This window comes from Oxyura jamaicensis, chromosome 2, assembly GCF_011077185.1.
Source record: "Oxyura jamaicensis isolate SHBP4307 breed ruddy duck chromosome 2, BPBGC_Ojam_1.0, whole genome shotgun sequence".
NCBI lineage: Eukaryota > Metazoa > Chordata > Aves > Anseriformes > Anatidae > Oxyura > Oxyura jamaicensis.
The window spans coordinates 117036296-117056310 of NC_048894.1; the positions used below are offsets into that span (position 1 = coordinate 117036296).

At 36.2% G+C, this 20015-nt stretch overlaps 1 protein-coding gene across 4 annotated transcripts in view; it reads right to left on the bottom strand.

Moving 5' to 3' along the window:
• The window catches only part of ST18 (ST18 C2H2C-type zinc finger transcription factor), a 195164-nt gene that overhangs the window by 18578 nt on the left and 156571 nt on the right, over nucleotides 1–20015 (bottom strand). For all 4 annotated transcript variants that reach the window (XM_035318970.1, XM_035318968.1, XM_035318969.1 and 1 more), the window contains 3 exons: nucleotides 17420–17631; nucleotides 8222–8467; nucleotides 2057–2172 (listed from right to left, as the gene is read on the bottom strand). In XM_035318970.1, the coding sequence (XP_035174861.1) occupies nucleotides 2057–2172; nucleotides 8222–8467; nucleotides 17420–17631 (574 nt within the window). The remainder of the gene's footprint in view (nucleotides 1–2056; nucleotides 2173–8221; nucleotides 8468–17419; nucleotides 17632–20015) is intronic.

Below are 20015 nucleotides of genomic sequence, written 5' to 3' on the forward strand. Positions count from 1 at the left end.
CTTGATTTATCATATCTTGCCTCTGCAAGAGGGCAAAGATAGCAAGAAATGCTATTTTTGGTTGGAGGGGGAAGAATAGGTGAATTAAATGTATCTTTCTATAGTATTTTAAGCCCTCTAACAGTTCTGCAGAGTCACCTTATAAAGGGCTGTGTCTTCTTTCACTGGGCCCATGGTTAAGAAGTCAAGCCAAAAGCTGTACAGAAGTTTTAGCTAGTGCTCCCTGAGTAAGGAATACAGGAGATCCTCATCTGGCTATTTACTTTGAAGTGGCAGAATGTTATGAACATTTTCAAATCTGTAAAAAAGCCTTAGGAGAACATGAGCCTCATTTTCACAGCCAATTTCAAACTGAGAAATGCAGTTTTGGTCAAGAGAATTAATATGGAAAAAAAAATAAAAAATAAAAAAGGAAAAGAAAAGAAACAGAAAAAAAAAGGAAAAAAAAAAAAAAGAAAGCACATGCAAGGAGCTGGTATTCATACAATAGCTCACTGCAACTGAGCTAACAGTGTCAGAAAAAGTACTTATGTCATTTTAAAAGCTTCCTCATGATGGAGCCACCTGAACTGGATTGTTCTGTATGAGTTCTAAGTTCCGTGAGATCAAAGAAATGCAGTCTGAGCCCTATCTTGTCTATAGATTCTGCTGACGCATTAAAACATTTTATTGAATTTTCTGGACAGGTATATTTAAGGTACATCTTTCTACTCACTGTGTGAAAATAATACACTGTCAGGTTATCACTGCTTTTGTAAATGTGGGGAATTATTATTTAGGAGATTAGAAATGTATTTTACAAACATCTCAAAACAGGTCAGTGTCACAAAGGAATAAATATTAGAAAAGAAAACCCATTAGAGTCTTCAGCAAATAAACTCTCAGTGATTGTTGTATGCAACTGTTTTAGAGGAGGCAAAACAAACGTGACCTCTAGCAATTTAGGTCGTGAACTACAAGTGCAGATACAATGTGTTGAGTAGACAACACACAAACTGCATGGCATGAGGTGAAAGAATCGCTCTTCACAGAAGCTTGCCCCAGGGAAATGTTATTTCTAAAGACAGAGGCAGATCTAACTGATTCAGTGGCACTGAGTCTGGGGAGCAGGGCACAGGGTGACAGGATGCAACTTGTTTATTTATGGGTGATCCTGTAGTGATATGTTATAGACTATCATTACTAAGCAATATGGAATGGAGAGAGACATATTCTGTTTGGGGGACAAAACCGAACAAACAAAAAAGTGGTATAAATGATTGCTAAGTCCCAGGTGGCAAAATAAACAAACAAAATCAACCAAACAAAAACCCCTCTATTGTTATCAAAGTGGTGTTGATGTGAATCCAGTAGGCTTTTGTGAAAAGCCTGGGATTTTAAAAAGTGACTAGTGTTATAAGCTGGCTGGGACAACTTTGCTGAAAATATTCTGAACTGAAACAAGTGGTTGTGTGGAAAATGATTGAACAGAATTATCCTGGTTTCTTTGCTGTTTTTGATAGCAAAATTTTGGAACTTAAGACTAAAAAGGTAGTCTCTGTATTTGGGAAAAGAGATCGTTAACCTTTTCTGCTGGACTGTGAATTTGTGTGTCCACTGGATTTTCAGCAGGAGAGAATGACTAACTCTGCTTTGAAGGAAGCAGATGAAGGTATTAAACACAGATTACCTACGGGTTGGAAAACACTTGGGGCAGCTCCTTTTTATCTCTTATTTTGTCTTGTGAACTTGACATTTTTTAATCTGAGAAATCCCCAACACTTCTGCACAAACCCTCAGCAGTAGAACTATAATGAAGACTTTCCAAATAAAGTTTATTTAATTACATAAATATTAGCACAGACTACCTGTAACATGCTAAAAAACTGTGTAAAATAAGCTGTTGCCAAACCTCACATCTATCCAGTTGCATAGCTACAACAGGGAGCTACCTGCAGTGATCAGTCATGGAAGTCCTCCCTGCTCAGCTCCCTCAAATGCACTCCAAACCCACACTTAGAGCAACAGCATCGTATTTAGAAGAGCAGAGGAAAACATGGCATTTTTTGTGACTCACGTGATGAGTTCCTTTTTGAGATCTCTTGAATGGAGCTTGGGTTTAGGACTTGGTATGGAGACATCTCCTGGATATTTTTTTTCTTCCATATTTTCTGGAGAACTCACTGGATCTTTCTGAAATATTAGATGAGAATGTGAAAAAAAAGCTTTTATTGACAAGACCTTCCACATTTTCAACAAGTAACTTGAATGTCTTGTAAAACATTTTAAAAAATGCCACAAGAAGTGATGAGGAGAGATTAAGAAAGTTTAATACATTAACAATTTCAAGCAATCATAGGTAGACTTTTTAAAATGTTCAACTGTATACTTGTGAAATTATTTCTGAAAGTAGATGCTGTTTTAAGGTGTACATAAGGAAAATCAGGTTTAGATTTATATAACACTGATAAAGATCAAAGAAAAATATACAGGGAAAAATAAAGTGGCTTTGGAATAAATGGAGCCAAACAAGATTTCAGCAAGTATATCCTTGATTTTTCTGTGCAAGTACCTCACTGAGTTTTGTACACAGAGTACCATTGTGCCATATTGTGTTACAAAATTATAATCATAAATAAAAAGTTATTGTACATAAAAATATGTAAATGCAAAACTTTGTATGTTTGTAGAATGCAATGACGTCTTATGCAAAGAGAAGATTCTTGTTAAAATAAAAATCTTTAGAAAAAAACACTAACATTTTCTTATCAGCAGGCTGGTAAGGGCAGTTATTGATTTCTACTATTAGTAGATTAAAATCATCACCATTACAAGGCTGTTTGATGGATGGTATGGACTACGGGTATTGAGTCACTTGGGAAGGCATTTTGGAAATCCAGAGCCCTGAAGAATATTACATTTTCATTTTCTGAGATAAAAAGGTCCTTGAGAATTTCAAATAGTGTGGTTTATATTGTTTTGAGGATTAATGTCTTCAATTATTACTATTATTATGAAGGCTAAATATTTCCTTTCTTGAGGTATGCTCTGTGGATATTGTGTTATTCAAGAAATCTCCAAAATCCTTACCATTTATCAAATCTCTATAATCCCTGCTGGGAATTCATGCTCTGACTTCACTCTGATACTCAGGCAGGTAGCACTCAAAGTTTACTGCAAGTAGGAGCAGAAGCTGCTGCCTGCAATTAAGGAGAGAAGCTTCCAGTTTCTGCTAAACTCTCAGTATTGGTGCTGTAGATGCTCTGGGCTTGTGCAGCTGATGAATGTGCCAGGACAGAGGGGCAGGGATGTCTGCAGAGCTGTTAAGCACAGAGCGGAGAGCTGAGGAGAATCTGGACTGAAAATGGAGATTATGCCTAACGGGACTTGTAAGCTCTGCGGGGGTGTTTCTTCTGATAAAGCTTCCATATGGTCCTCAATTCTGGCAGCTCATCTTTGCCTGTTTGGAGACTGGATCCTCAATATGACTTCCTTCTGCTTTCTGATACTGGCTACCTACTGCCTACTATATCTCACACTATACATACGTATAGAAACTATGCCATATTATTGATATATCAATTACTACTGATTATTGGAGCCACATTTGTGGGGTTAGTTTGGGATTAATCTCATCTGCTACAAATATAGAAAGCAAAAATGCGTATCTTCTTTTCTAAAAACTCTTCCATAGTAATTATCAAATAAATCTTTAAAATATAAAAGTAAACTGATATATGTCATGTTCTTAGAATTTTATTTCTACATGAACATTTCACAAAAGGAGTAATAGAGAAAATTTAAATTAAACAACAAACAAACAAACAAACAAAAACAACAACAACAACAACAACAAAAAACCACAACAGTATTTCTAAAATGTTCATACAGAAATACTGAATTGTTGAACATCCTCCAAACATAGTAAACCAAAATGTTAAAGAATGAAAGTGGAAAAAGGAATGACAGTTTTATTCAGGGTTCAAGAAACCTGAAAGTCCATTTTGGAACATCAAATTAAATCATGGTTCTAGTGGCATATGGGGGTGTTTTTGCCCCTGCAATCTGCAGAAAGAGGGTTCTAGTTACTGACTTTGTCTTCACACATGTTCAGACCTGCCTTTCTTACATATATGTAAATGAAAGATTCTACAGGGATTATCACCATTGTAACACCCCATAAAATCAAAAGCTCCCAAAAGAAACCAAAAATTGTGACCTTCTGTTGCCAGCTGAAAGAGCCCAGATGTCAAAATAACTCCAAAAACTGAGTAAGATTATTTCCATTTACTATAATGGAGGTTGAAGAAGGCTGGCTTGTTAGTTGTGAACATTTCCTATCAACTCCAATAGGCTGTATTTGTATTACTGAACTAAAGGCTAATGCTGTGTTTCTAAAGACTTTGTGCATGCCTCAGATGAATCTTAACAAAGTATGAAGACTGGGCACACATCACCTCCCTCCATCTCTTGTCAAGGGTCCATCTGAAAGGAGCCAGGTATAGACAGTGGTGGAAAGACCATGTGGATGCTCTACTGGGCTCCTGAACTTCATGATGAACCTCAGGATACAGCTGTAGCCAACAAGAGTACCTACAACTGATCATGCTGCAGGTTTTCCTACTATTTTCAGTTATAGCTTGTGTTCTTTATCTCAAATGGAAGATATCTCTTAATCCTTTGATGAAAAAGAAACTTCTGTGTGTGAGCTATTCATCATGTCACTGTTTGATACCTGCTGCACAGAGAGGACTGACTATGAATTATACATATCAGGACTTGACAAAATGTGACAGTATTGCATTTGATAATACAGCTTCATTTAATGATGTTCCACTGAATGTTTAACAAAAATAAGATGGCAAGATTAAGGTTGACATAAGTATTTCCACTGCCGTCAACATAACTGATACTAAAGGGTTTTGAATTGCAATATTTTCATTTTATATCTTCAAAGGATTTTATTTTTTTTCAAATTTGAATTGTGGATTTCCTGAATTAACTTTTTGAGATTAACTGTTGTATTTTTTAAACCAAACACACATACATACACAAAGACCTACAAACAACTTCATAATAACTGCTCCTTTGAAAAAGAAAAAATCTCCAAAGGACCAAAGTGGTAATACACTTTGCTTCCTAGTTAATATCCCTTAGTATATCTCTAAGGAATGAGATATAGATATATGGATAGCTAAACAGATGATTTATTCAGCATTGTCTTTGCAGCTTATGAAAGACAGTTATTAATCAGTAAGTATAAAATCATCAGATGTGTAGATGCTGCAAAAGGAAGACAGCACAATGGGAATGCAAGCAGAAGAATATTAAAACTCCACCTTTCTTGGCCCTTGAGTGTGGCCCAAAAAAGAACCACATCTATTTGACATGAGCAGACCTAAAAACCATGTATTTCTAGGCCTCCACATTTAGGACTGAGCACAGAGCATCATGCCTTGGGCTCTGTGCTTCTCCAGAGATTTAGCTTTAGATGGAGAGGTAAGCCCTTGGAAAAACACCTTTAGTGCTTCCCACTTTTTGGTCATTTAAGTGATGATCATGACAGCTAATCAAGGCCAAATATACAGATATATATATTTCCTTTCCCATTTCAACAGATTTATAATTAAATGCTATTAAAATTCTGAAGAATTCCAGTCTAAAAGGAAAATCAGAACCAGCCCAATCAGTTAAAATACTACTATTTTCTGCAGAGCATGTGTGTATTCACGCATGCACACTACAGAAAGCAAGCAAGCAATGAAACCCCATTAATGTACAGATGGAAGTTTATATTGATTTCAGCAAAGACCAGAACATAATGGTAACATGAATAACAGATAATAGCATCTGGCACTTTTAACATTTTTAAGCCCTGAAATCTTTGGAGAACTGACAGTTGAACTAACTGACAGCTCTAGTTATTTCTCGGCGCTTTCCTTTTGGAGAGATTTTGAGCTTTTTCCAAATTCAGATTTTTTTTTTTAAGGGGGCATCTGGACAGGCTATTTCACTGAGAGAGAGAGAGACAATATTTTCTGGAAATTACCACCAAAATTAAGCAACTGTTGTGCATATGAACCAGATAACAATGAATTAGAAATAGATATAACCAGTCATTTTCTTTGCATGAGGATAACTGCCAGTCTTCGATTTGTAAAACAGAGCCTCTGGCCTTGAGATCACTGGACATATCGACATTCCCTGGGATGGCAAAAGCTCACAGAAAAGGTCTGGGTCCAGAACGTCCATTAGGAACAAACCATACAGTGTCAAAGCACAGAGTGCAAGGGGCAAGAGAGCCTGTATGGGCATCTTTATGTCCATTTGGGTAGTATGCTGATGTTCCCTGTTCCCTCCAGTTCCCTCCAGTTCCCTGTACCAGTGCCAAGGAAGCAGGCAGCCACCTATCTCAGCTTTCTGAAAGTCCAGCAGGAAGCAAGGGGATGCAGAGATGCTCCTATCGTAGCTCTTTCTCTGAGCTGTGGTGGTAGCAGGGAGGAAGAATGGAATGACAGGCACCCTGCCAAGTCTGTGACACCAACTGATCCCCTGCAGCAAGGCAGTTTTCTCAAAACTGGACATGCTTGTCCATTATGTGGAATGAAGGGGGACTTCAGTCTACCACTTTATATAAAATGTGCTCCAAAGCCCTGATACGGGGACCATGTTCCTAGAGCCTCATGGCTGAGGCAGAGAGCATCATCAGCTCCACAGAGGTTACAGAAACATACTCTTCAAAACAAACCTGCCTCCAATAAATGATCCACCATGGTGCAAATGTCTCATTTTGGCAGGTCTCTACCTAGTGCTGACAGATTTTTGTTCTTTTTGCAACTAAATTGTCTTTTATTACCAAGTATTTTTGAAATTGGAAGCCTTAATCCCCCACCTCAACCTTAAACAGCTTTACCCCTGTCTATGTCTTTTTAATGTGCTAGTTTTAATATCTGAAAAAAAGATAATTTCATAATTATTAAAATGTTCAAATACCATTATTTAATATGTAAAACTAAATGAGAAGGGAACGTATTTGCAGATGAATAAAAACTCCAAAGTGGGACATCTTTTATCTTCAGAAAAATATCAACCAGGCTTGTTTATGTTAATTACCAAGATTTTACCTAATTTGACTGAAAAGACTCTAATGGTCCCTTCCGGGAACAGAACCTGCCAGCATAACAGAAGAAAAGGACAGAAAGACAATAGGAAACTATGCTACCATGTTGCCAAGGATAAGTAGACATGACAGAGCAAATTATAAACAAATTATAACAAAACCAAAATGAAGACCATTATCAAGTTGGAAGTGGCAATCTAGAAGATTAGCCATGAAAAATGCAAAGTTACTAAATAAAACCATTTACTGAAATTTTAGTTGCTCATCTTTGCTGCATTTTCAGGTTTGAGCTTTTATATTTCCTTGGATAGGTTGAAAAGAGAAGACATCTGTATGTACTCATATATTTTTCCCATGCTCTCTGTATCGCATAAAAATCACCACAACTTGTGGAAAGTATTTATATATCCTTCTGTGCTACTTGTAGCCAAAACCTTCAGGAGTTACTATCAATACCTTTATTTCTGAATTTATGCTCTCCATCTGACTTCTCAACCATTAGACTCACATGTGAGATCTAAGACTCACTGGCAGAGATTTACTGAAATACATTAAAGGTATAACAAAAACCTCCTCACTGAAAGAATACTGTAGGCAAGGGTCTAAATGTGATTAAATACTTGAATATTGAGTTATCTAGAATGATAAAGAGCTGGAGTGAAAAAAAAAATATGTTTCAACATGAAAAGACTACCTTGGCATTTTTTGTTCTGAGTGCTAGGTCATTTGTGTGTATGTGCTACAGGACTGAGCCATTAGGAAAAAAAATTAAGAAGCAGTCTTTAATTGTGCATGCCTGTGATTTCCTTATCTTAGATGCTTACAGGCATTCAAAACCCCTATAAAAATGCATGATTGTTATTTTCCATCTCTGAAAGTAGGCTGTGAGAGCAAGATTTTTCAAAATGAGTAGTTTTTATTTTTTATTTTTATTTATATATATTTTTATTTTTTTTCCATATCCAACAGGACATAAAAGCTAACTCAGTGTTCACAAACTTCTACTGTAGAAATAAATTCCCTTTAAACTTCATCAAATTGGTCATCCCAAAGGCCATCATCTGACCACTTATCCATGGGAAAAAGTCACTCAGAAACTGAAAAAAAAAAAAATAATAATACCTCTTTTTCTTCTTCTTTCCTGCCATGTGTCTTGCTGTAGTTGATTGGTGTATCCCAGCCTTCCTGCTCACAAAGAGCCTGGTAGAAGGCTGCATTTACCAGGATACTGCTTGTTTTAAAAGGAGATGAGGAAGGAGTGGGAAGTACTGTACTGGAAGAAGTGAGAGGCATAACTTTGTCTTGGCTTCGGTTCTTTTTCATGCTCAAATCCAGAGTGCCATTTTCATCCACTTCTATCTCAGCTCCCTGACATGCAACAGGAAACAGAGACATGTTTAGATACAGACATGGTGAGGCTGCAACATAACCATGTGGTGCTTTTAAAGGATAAATATAAATGCATGCTTTTATTTAAATTTATCTGAATCTAAAACCAGCTTTTCGATTTATATCAGTTAATGTCCAACTCTTAGGCAGACTTAAATGTAGCTTCAGAGTAATGGTGTCCCTGCATCTCAGCTTAAACATAGTAAGCAGAATTTAAATAAGATGCTTCTAAACCATAACCTATACACCCTAAATCTAGTTTTATTTAAAAAAAGTTTAGCTCTAAATCTTCTTGATCTTTTTACTCTTACAGAGAACTATGACCCCAATTCACTGTTAAAAGCATTAATGCATTGTTTGGGTCACCAACAGCATTACTATTACATATGCTCCCTTCCCCCCACACCCCGGAAATATGATAACATCTGCATCATGGGGGAGAGAAGGAGGGGGGAAGAAATACGCCTAAAAGAAACACAGTATGAGATTTTTTAACTAGAGTTTCATGCATCACTGATAATAACACATTGCCTTAATCATAATTTGGCTCGGAAATGACCTTTTAAAAATTTGCCACAAGACATGGGTCAGATTAGGCCACTAAGGCACAGTTCTGCACTGAGAGCGCTAGACTGGGAGGCACAGGATCATCTTTAGGAGGATGTCCCTGAAGGAGATCTCCAGCGTGAGTTAACACAGCATTTGCTACTCTGAGAAGCAAAACAATCATCAGCCCCTGATTGCAGGGGATTGTTCACTTTGGAGAGAGACCCAACTTCTATTTCTGGGCTGGAAGAACATCTCAGAGCAGTTCTTGCTCACAGGAAGGGACAAGGGATGTTTAGTCTTATGAGGAGGACCAGGGAAGGAAAGTTCCCTGTTCTGCCTTCCACAGAAAAAGAGTAAAAACTCCTCTTCTTGGAATGATAAAAGGCTCCTGAAAGTGCAACTTACTAATGGAAGCAACAACAACAAAAAAATCACATTATGCTCTCTAGTGTGTTGTGAGGACTCACCCAGAGTTTTTTGTGTATCAAAAACAGTATTTCTTTCTGCTTCTGGACACAGGCCCAAGTAGGCTTTTGCATGCCCATATCATCCTTGAAGAAGATAAAAATCTTCTTGCTAATTCTCATTTATGAGATATAGTTCCTTTGCTCTTTCCCCATGGACAGATAACTAATGACCTGCTGGTTATTTTACCACTGTGAACTTCTCTGTGGATATTGCAGTTCCATTCTAGAGATAATCGCCAAGACAACCTTTATTTAGATTATTATTATTTTTTTTAATCTTCTTTTTCTTTCTTTTCTTTTTGATCTTTTGCTTTCGCTGTCTGGAATTAATGTGGATGTCTTAAGCAGGGAGCAACACTGCATATTGAAGTATAGGTAGGGATGAGTATAAGATTGGTCCGTGCTAACGACAACAGTTATTAAAGTCAAGTAGGGGAAGAGGTGAAAGACATGGCTTCTGAAGGAACACTTATTGTCTAGTTGTATGTGTTAAATAAGTTGGAAAATATACAAAACTACAGAGTTAAATGACAAGGTCATATAAAGTAATATCCATGTTGAATGCTATATTTAATGCTGCTGTGTCTTCCTGTTATTATCATCAGTACTATTTGCATCACCATGAAGCTCAGAAGATGTTTGGCAATTTGGGGCTAAATTTGAAACGTAGGAGACAGTCATAAAAGCCCACACAGAGCTTTCCTAACTTGAATAATATAAAAGTAAGCCTGTTTCATAAACGAATCACTTACATCTTCCATTTTAAAAGGAAAAGATGTGCCCACAGTGTGAGTTTTCCCATTTTTTTTTAGACCTCTTTCTTAGGAAGGGATGAGACTCCAACAGAGTGGTTAAAGATAGGGCAGTCAAACTTATCCTTACTTAAGTTTTCTAAATACAGTTATGATGAAACAGAGAATTATTCCACTGTGATGAAAAATGTGACATGGCTAACCCTGTTGGACTGAAGGCACAAGCTTCCTACATGCAGCCATGTCTTCTACCACTGTCAGAGGTGACTCATTTAAAGGTGAAATGCATCTGATGAAATATTTCTAATCAGATGAAAATGTTTGGTAGGAGATGAAGATTGAGGGCCTAGTGATCTCTCCTTACTCAGGGACCCTGATTCTATTTTGTGTCCATGGGCCTATGACAGATGCCCACCTAGACTGAAGTACTACCAAGCCATCTGCTTTTCCCCAGTTCAGAAACTCAGACACCTCTTATATTTGCTTCCCTTGCATGACAAAGTTCACATTTTCAATCGTACAGCTTAAAGAGAGAAATGTTTTATTATATTTATGGGAAGTAAATACACTTCTAATATGTTCATACTAAGACGCTTTGGTTATATCTTTCTGCCCCTTTTTAGTAAATAGTTTAATCTCCTGTGATAGTTTTAAGCCCTGAATTTGACAGTGCAGCTTATCCTGGATAATAACTTAGTAACCACAACATCTTATGCCATCTGTATAATATCAAATACATTTTTATACCAGCATTAATAAACCTTAGTTACAAAAATCCAAGATATTAACTATATCAGTGCCAAGTGCACACTCCAGGATCTGACAATAGAGCTCTGCCATGATCGCCCCAGTGTTTTTTGGCTTCCTAGTTGATATGTAACTATAGCGATGAAACAGAGCTACAGTAATCAAGTTTAATGACCAATGTAAAGTAAAATGCTAAATATTGTAGTTGCTGACATTTTTCATAATAAAAAAACTTGGGTTAAGTCTGCACAACCAACATTCACATAAAATTCCAGACCTCTGTGACAGATGGCTTAGAAAAGGAAGCCATGTGACTGGGCTGCAGTAGTTTTATAGTGCAAAACCCATAAATAGTGCAGATTCTCTGTCACTGACAAAATATCAGCTACTCAGAAGGCAACAATGACAACAAAAAGGATCAAAAGCAGTCAAGGTTCCCTCCTTGATGAAACTGCATAGAAAAATGTCAGGAAATATCATTTCTGAGAAGCAGTTAGCATTAGCTGCAACAAGGAGCTTTGAAGAACAAGGAGCTTAGCAGAACATTTTACTAATGTGGATATTTAGAGGTTCCTCAGCACTTTCCTGAAATTCACATAGAAGTTGGGTTGTCCAACATGTACCTAATTCTGGTCCGGAAAGGCTGGGTTGTGTGTTTGTGAAGTAGAGTACAGATGGGGTTTAAGTGAGCTCACAGATGCACACAACAATTAAATATAGTCATGGAAAAAAAATCCCCTTTTGCCCATCACAGGATGGATCACACGTTTACAGCATGGCTTTTTATTCAGAACAGTATAAAATAGCTATCACTTTGCTGCATTCATAGTAAACTCCAAATGGCAGAGCAAAAAGAGAGGATGGTCAGAGCTACTGCTCCAGTTTTCATTCCTACTCTCATGCCACCCTCCTCTCAATATGTCTCCTTTGCTTGTTTTACCACATTTATTTTTACATTAATTTTAAAATGGATCTAAAAAGACTAAAATGGCAAATGGCAAAAAATGCTAGAGCAGTACTATGACATGCTGTCAGAAAATGGCACTTACTATGCTTAGCTCAGACTTTTAAAGGCTATGTTCTCAGTAAAAGCAAGATCTTATTACTGTTGTCTCTAGTGCATGCAAGAACTGGCCTATATGTATCCATTTATCATGACATATTTAAAATATACCTACAGAAACAGTGTATATTCTGATTGTTCCTTAAAAATGTAAATAAAATAAAGATGTGAATGTAACTTATTACATGTGAATGTAACTTATTACTTATTACTAACATATTAGTTTACAGCTGTATTAATCTTTGGAGCCTGATTTTGATCTCATTTACATTTACATTTATGCTAGTGTAAACTAGGGAAAAATCAATTGAAACAATGAAGAAAAATCTACAAGGTTGAGAGGAGACATACAGTAATTAAATTCAGGTTACTCCTTATCTACTCCCACATCAGTGACAGTGCAATCACCCCCACAGGTTTTACAAGCAGCTGGAAAAAGGAGTTCAGAATGAAAAATGAGAGAAAAGTGACTGAAGCGTATTTTCTTTATTCCATGAGCTATTCAGTGAAAAGACAAGGTACAAGTAGTACTCTATGAAGAGTATGCATCTAAAATGAACACTAATATAAATTTGTACACTAAAAAAAAGGTCTATGTCTTCTTCAAATGTTTAGAGTCAAGCTTTTTGTCAAATATTTAGTCAAGTACTTTAAAGTCAAGCTTTTTCAGTCTCCTTTATTTTATGACATAAATATTCCAAAATATTTCCTAGTATATTATTTAGCCTTGCTGTTAGAACTCAATTATATGAGCTAAAAATAAAGGGTTTTTTTGTTTGTTTGTTTGTTTTTTTTGATAAATTACTCTTGCATTTTTTCATATGTTTTTCATTCCTTCTATAGCTCACAACATTTAATACTCTGCAATGTGTCTCAAGTAATGATTACAAGGTAAGCCTTATCTCATAGCTGGATCAGAAAGAGTGAATTATTATGTCTACATGAATCTTATTTTAAACCTGTGACCTTAGGGAGATTGTATTATTACATATAAGGGGTTTCATGTATCCTTTGGTTGGCATCAGCCATAGCACTTAATACTAAGTAAGTCTAAAGAAACAACATTATCAATGATTTTGCATTCCCACTAGCAGTTCAGTCTGCATCAGAAAGCTCAAAAGGGCTCTTAACTTCTGGTATTGAGAATAACTCTGTAACCAGTACCTTGCCATGTATATGTACACTACTCTTAATGCAACTACATCCTAAAGAGTACAATTTCTTCTATTCACAGCCAATAAGAATAAGTGCATTTGTTACTCAGTTCTTCAGATTTTAATTTAAACAACTGCGTTCTTTTGTAGTAAACTAAAATACTAATCTGAATTAAAAAAAAAAAAAAAGAAAAAAGAAAAAAGAAAATCTGTAACTGCCTAGCAATGTTTGAGATACAAATGAAGTCACAGTTTCAGCCCAGAGTAATTCACAAATTAAAAAAAAAAAAAAAAAAGGCAGCCAAGAACTTACTCAAGGACCAATATGCACATCAGTAAAACAGAATACAACCTATGATATTCTTGGCTGATTTTTCAACCTCTACTTAGGCATCAAGATATTTGGAATGAAGGAATGCCTTATAAATGTGCTAAGTACTAACTACATTGTTAAAATAATTGATGTAATTATCACAGTCATCAATATTCAAGAACGGAGAGATGACATAATTTTGTTCAAAAACAGAATTTGAACTTTAAACATTTTTAGCAAGTGTCATTTTTTGTTTTCTTTTAAAGCATAGTGTGCATATGCCATTTTGTCTAAACAGGTGGGAAAAGCACCAAAACATTCAACAAAATGTTTGGCAAGCAGTGGTGATGAGGATACAGATAAACTGCATTGCTCGCAACTACCTCTGTGAGATGTGAATGTGGTGAGGCTGTAAACGGCGAAGATCTCTGGATGTTACAATGATGTAGACTCTTGCACTGCGCTAGAAAGTGCAGGCTAAGTGTTCCAAGGGAGTCCTTCTGTTGAGTTCAAAAGGAGATGAATGAAGCTGCAAATGAATATGCAGACCAGGGTATTGGTTTGGCGTATAGATCACATGAGAATTAGCTGATGGTTGTAATATCCAGGGGAAACATTTATTAAAGTTACAGGTGTCTGCACCTGTGGGGTTGAATGGCATAGACACTGTAACATTAATGTGGTACTTTTTAAAAACTGTATCAGGAAGTATATGATTATCTTAATATATTGCATAGAGCTGATAGATAATTCATGGAGAAAGCTTAAGATCCATTTTACTGCCCACTTAAGAGTAAATGCATTCTTTAAATTAATTTATTTATAAATTAATAATTTTTATATAGAATTATTAGGAAAATTACCTCTGTACCTTGGTTCTCTTTGTGAAGTTCTGCTTACTGACAGCACTGTGTATGTGTAATTGGATTTCACTGCTCTTGAAACAATTCTGTCTTTTTGTTTTCTTCTTCTCCTTTTTGAACTGATATGTGAGGAATGTGAGGACATTCCCTAATATAATTGAAAATCCATTAAATTAATTAAATTTGAAACTGTGCAGTAAAAAAAAGTCATTTTTTTCATTTGTTATCTATATTTGCAGGGAAGTCATGAACAGTCAAGGTAAAATGTCCAACTCTTGCTAAAAATTTGGCCATACTAGGAGGTCAGGAAATAAAATTTGAGTGACAAAAAAAAATACTTCAAGAAAAAACTTGTGCTAAAAATGTTTTGGTGTTTTCCCCATCTGTTTAAATAAGGCAACATATATACTATGTGCCTTGAAAGGAAACAAGAAAATGACAATTGCTTGGAATGTTTGAAGTTCAAGTTCTGCTGTTAAAACTTAGAAACACAATATTTTGACAGATCTGACTATTTCAGATGTACTTGCAAAAGGTTTCCTACCATATACTCTGCAGGCTCATTGGCCCTCGTTCTGTCACATTGGCTCCCATTTGTAAAGCGTAGTAGCTTGGATTGCTGAGAAGCTACCTGGTGCTCACATAAGAGCAAAGGCCTTTATAAATTAGGAGTTTTGGTCTTTTAAACCAAGGACGATGGTAATCAGGTATTCTTTGGCAAGGAGTGAAAGAATGTGGCAAGTGCAGAGCTGAGAGTTCTACTATGGAGTGCTAAAAACAACTACCCCACACAAGGATTTTCAGACCTGGTGAATGCGTGTGTTATCAAGAATGGGAAAAGGAAATAATTAAATCTGTAGTCATCTGCTGATGGTGCATTACTTGAGTCCAAACACTGAAAAAGTCCTCAGGAGATGTTTTTGATGATCTAAAAATATATAAGATAATCTAGCAGTTAAACATTTACCCTTGTGACCAATACAAGACACAAGACAATTCAGAAACATTGATAAATAAATGGTTGTATCTTTTAAAAATACCCTTATGTTTGCTTCATATTTTAAAATAAGAAAACATCTTCACTGAAGGGAGTTTTCTAGAAATGTATTTCCACAATTTCCTGTTTGAGTCCTGAAAGTAATAAATAGCCAAAACCAAATAAAAATGGGTTTTGTGTGGTTTTGGCTACCAAATCTGTTTGGGGCTTACTTGCCTGTGTTCTAGCCAGAAGCTAATTCTGACTCTTCTGTCAGATGTTTTGTAGCAGTATGCCCTCCAGAAAGTCTGGCAAAAGTCGAGGCAGGCAGATAGCAAGGTATGCAGGTGATTTTCTTTTAGGCTGGATTATTGGCTCTGAAAAAGGAGTAAGCTATGTGCCCCAAGTGTCCCTCCATATCGTTACTATTATGTTCACTTCCATTCAAACCTTCCCCATGATTTGGCAACTGTGAAGCAGGTATGGAGGAAAAAATCTTTGGGTTATGCCTGGTCCCTTTATTGCTCTTCTCTGGCAAGAAAGGTCTGTTGCTGAGGTCAGCCAAAGGCTGCAGCAGCCATTTAATCCAGCCACTGGCATCAGTTTCCATTTCCCTGCTAGAAGTCTGTACTGAAGACCAGTGGAAGGAGGTCTCTGCTGTAGCTGTCTGGAACAGATCTGCCACCCACAAAATATTCCATGATAAATATTTGGGGTAGACAGTGTTACAAGGGATGATGCATGTGGACACATTAACACTAGAACATCTACTCTGTGGCACCTCACAACCCTGGTTTCAAGACCCAAGACTCCATAAATATAAATGAAAGTTAGCAAAATAGGAAATACTGCTCAGCAAAGAAACATGACTTGTAAGAGCTGACAAGGTGTAATATTTATGGTAAAATTAGTGCTTCCCCTCAAAGGATAATAGTTAACCTCTTAGCAGTGGTGAATGGAGGCAGAACAAAATTTGTAAGCCAACAGCTACAGAAGCCACCTCTAGCCAGCCTGAGACTAGTACTGTAACAATCATCATAGAGTGACGCTGACTTGCAGAGACAGAGATCATCTGTCTTTTGGAACACATATCATGACTCAGAGTCCCACAGCAGAAACACACCTGATACTTAGTGTCTTGATAAATACACCTCTTTCACTCCCCAGTAATCTTTTCTCAACATCTTGCAATGGCAAGAGCTTTCAAACGTTTCATTGCAGTGGAGCATGTGTGACTTTAATGCAAATAAATAAACAACAACACTCCCATAATCATAGTCATAAGAAGAAAATCTTGTCTATTTTCATCAGCATTATAATACTATGTAATGGAACAAGGAATAAGGCTTATATCTCATGCAGTACCATTTGTAAATCATAAAGATCTGTGAGGAAACGCAGAGGCAGAAACCAAAACATGAAAGCCACACAAACATCTATGATATTAGGCAACTTTACATTATGACAGACTTGTCCAAATTATCTATCTCCAAAAGCTGTGGGTCTGATTCTCCCCTCCCACTAGCAGAAAGTACAATTTTTCCAAAGTCACTCATTTCTCTCCCTATACCTCGTCAAACAAACTGTTATGAGCTCAGAACGCAACAGATTCTACAGGTGTAGTTCTGTTGCACTGCAAGCAAAATATCGCCTTGATTAATCACTTTATTTTTTATTTTTATCATCCTCCAAAATGATTGCTAATGGCAGGATTCAGAGAGAGGAAAATTCCCTCTTTTAATAAATCTAACACATTATCCACCAAAGATTGTTGCTGGATTTCAAATATCCTTCTTTTTTCTTCCCACAAAACAGCCCCCTTGTATTTAATGCTCAGTTATGAAAAGAGTAACAACATAATTCCTGCTAGTTATTTCTTTTTATCAGAACTGGTCACTACATTACTGATTTTTTCTCTGTCTCTTCAAAAGAGCATGCAAACAGAAGCCTCTTTTTTTGGGGATTTAATGCAGTCACTAACATGAAAGACAGTTTATTCGCACAGTTCAGTAGCTAGCACACCCTCCAGGTTCTTGGACTACCCTACCTTGGCAGACAGACTCTGTGGTTTGTTGGAGAGGATCTCTGCTGCTTCCCTGCAGCGGGTGGAAAGGTTCAGGATAGCAGCAGCTGCTGCTATGTGGGTGTCTTCACTACATTGACCGTAGCTATAAGAGTTGGCATGGCAAGGGCTCTGTGTGTGGGCGCTAGCACTAGGCAGTCGATTAGAAAATTTCACTGGATTTGAAAAATGCTTTGCTGTTGAAGAGAGATTTGATTAGCAATTGCATATATGCGATTTTTCCCATTAAATAGTCTTGTTTCTCAGACTACAATTTTATACATTAAAATATTGAAAGAATACATTTAAAACAATCAATTTCCTACTGGTTCTAATGGTTTTCTGTAAAAATGGCTTCAGAAATATGTTAATTTAATTTTTAGCAGAAAAATAACTTTGCTATATACACATTTTTCAACAAAGCATCTGAGACTTTTACTAAGAATTTTCTCATTCTTTAGTCAGGCATTAAATACAACAATATCTAAGGAAAGACTGAACAAAGATTAATGCATTATCAGTCGTGGCCTGATGACGCTGGTTGGCAAATGCAATTGCAAATATATCCTTATAAAGACTTTGTCTTAAAGCTCTACTGTGTAAAAAAATTAAATAAGTGACTTGTCCAGTCTTTCCTAAGACAACATTGCTTACCCTACTTAAATTACACTACTTAAATTAATAACTCTGTTATTTAAATAGCTTTGTTCATATGAATAAGGAGAACAAGATCAGTCTCTTGAACGAACTCCAAGTGATAGAAAAACATTACCTGTTAGGAATATTCAGTCTTGTTTTGGTGGAAACTTTAGTAATTTGTCTATCTTTTAATCAATTAAAGAAATACAAACAATCAAAACAAGCAATCAGAAAAACCCCTGAAACAACCAACAATGAACATTCAGAATAAAAGTAATCTTAGCTGACATTTTAGTGTTGGTTATCATTTGGAATAATACACAGATTCACTAGGCTAAAGGTCAGTTAAGAATGAAGAACTAACAGGTGAACAGAAAAGCACTTTCGCAGACAAAAGTGGTATTTGTGGATATGTTTTCTCTTCCATCAGCAGCACTTCCTCCAAAACAGGTAGAAAGAATTCTGCTCTCTTCTCTGGATTTTGGAGTTTAAGATGTCATTAACTGATGCCGCGAAAACACAGCACAATGATCTCAGCACTTAGTAAGCAATAATAATTTATTTTGTCTGTAGCTTTTCCAGTGTCGTACAAAGACAGAGTAAGCAAAATCCAATTTCTCAGCCTACACCCAGATACACCAAGAACATTTCTGCATATAGCCATCTGCTCGCTACATAAAGATCTGAGCCCCAAGGCTCTGGATCCCTTTGGATGTAGAGCTTTGGACGAGTGCATTTTAATGATAAGACCTACACAAGGCATTCAAGAAATCTTTCCTCAAACTTGGGATGCTGTACAAGAAATGCTTGTTTGTGTGCACTGACTGTAGCTGAATGCTGTGTTCGTTTTTTCTAAATACTGGCGGCACCCCAGTAGAGCAATACATAAGAGCTTCGTGATTCAGCTTTCCCTTTCTCCAGTGCAAATGAAAATTCTATCCTGCTGTAAAACTATAGGACAAGTAAGAGGGTCTTCATTACTAGCAGTTACTAAATTCAATTTCAAATCATATTTAAAGACCAATAAGGTGCTTTTTCCCTAAAACCACCATAAAATAGAAAAAAAAAAAAGGAAAAAAGAAAAAAAAAAGCAAGTTATGAAGGATGCCTATTCTGTCAACAAATCAAGTTTATAAATGCAGAATCCACAGAGGACTAATGATGTGTTTTCGGCTAGCTACATATTTACATAGGATGCTGAACCAATCTCTACATCACAGCTTCTTATCTCCAACTTTTATGTGTCTGCACAAACACTCACCTGCCATTTTACTTTCACCTTTCCATTTAAATAATAGCTATACACAGCAATCTTGAAAGAAAATCAGGTTGTAAACTTCAGTCCTAATATACATTATACATAAATTGCATATGTATAGATTTGCATTTGTATAAAAACATTTCAATCATTTTTCCTTGAAATGAACCTGTGAAACAGACATGCATCTGTGCAAAGAGACAGCTAATAGAGAATATTCAATTTTACAAACAAAATTGGAAAATCTGCCACCCAAGAAGCTGGCAATGCACATATTTGCTTACATCTGAACATGCCTATTTTCCCAGCTAGCTAAATATCTGCTTTTTATTTGGAATTTTAAATGAGGTATTTACATATATACACAAATACATAGATACTTCCATATATATATAATATATATATAAACAATATATAATATATATTCTATATACACTTTCAGACACTTGCACCATACAGACTTTTTATATATATAAGATATATATATTATTTGAAGTATATTATGTTGTATATATGTATATATACATATTAAAAAATTCTGCTTTTCTGTTCACCTTACTAAGAAAGTTCTCCTTCCTTGGTTTAAGTTAAATGTGATTTCCCCTGCCCCCTTTTTTTTTTTTTCCTTTACTTTTTTTTTTTTCCCATGAACAACAACAACAAAAGCCAGAAGAAAATCTTCTG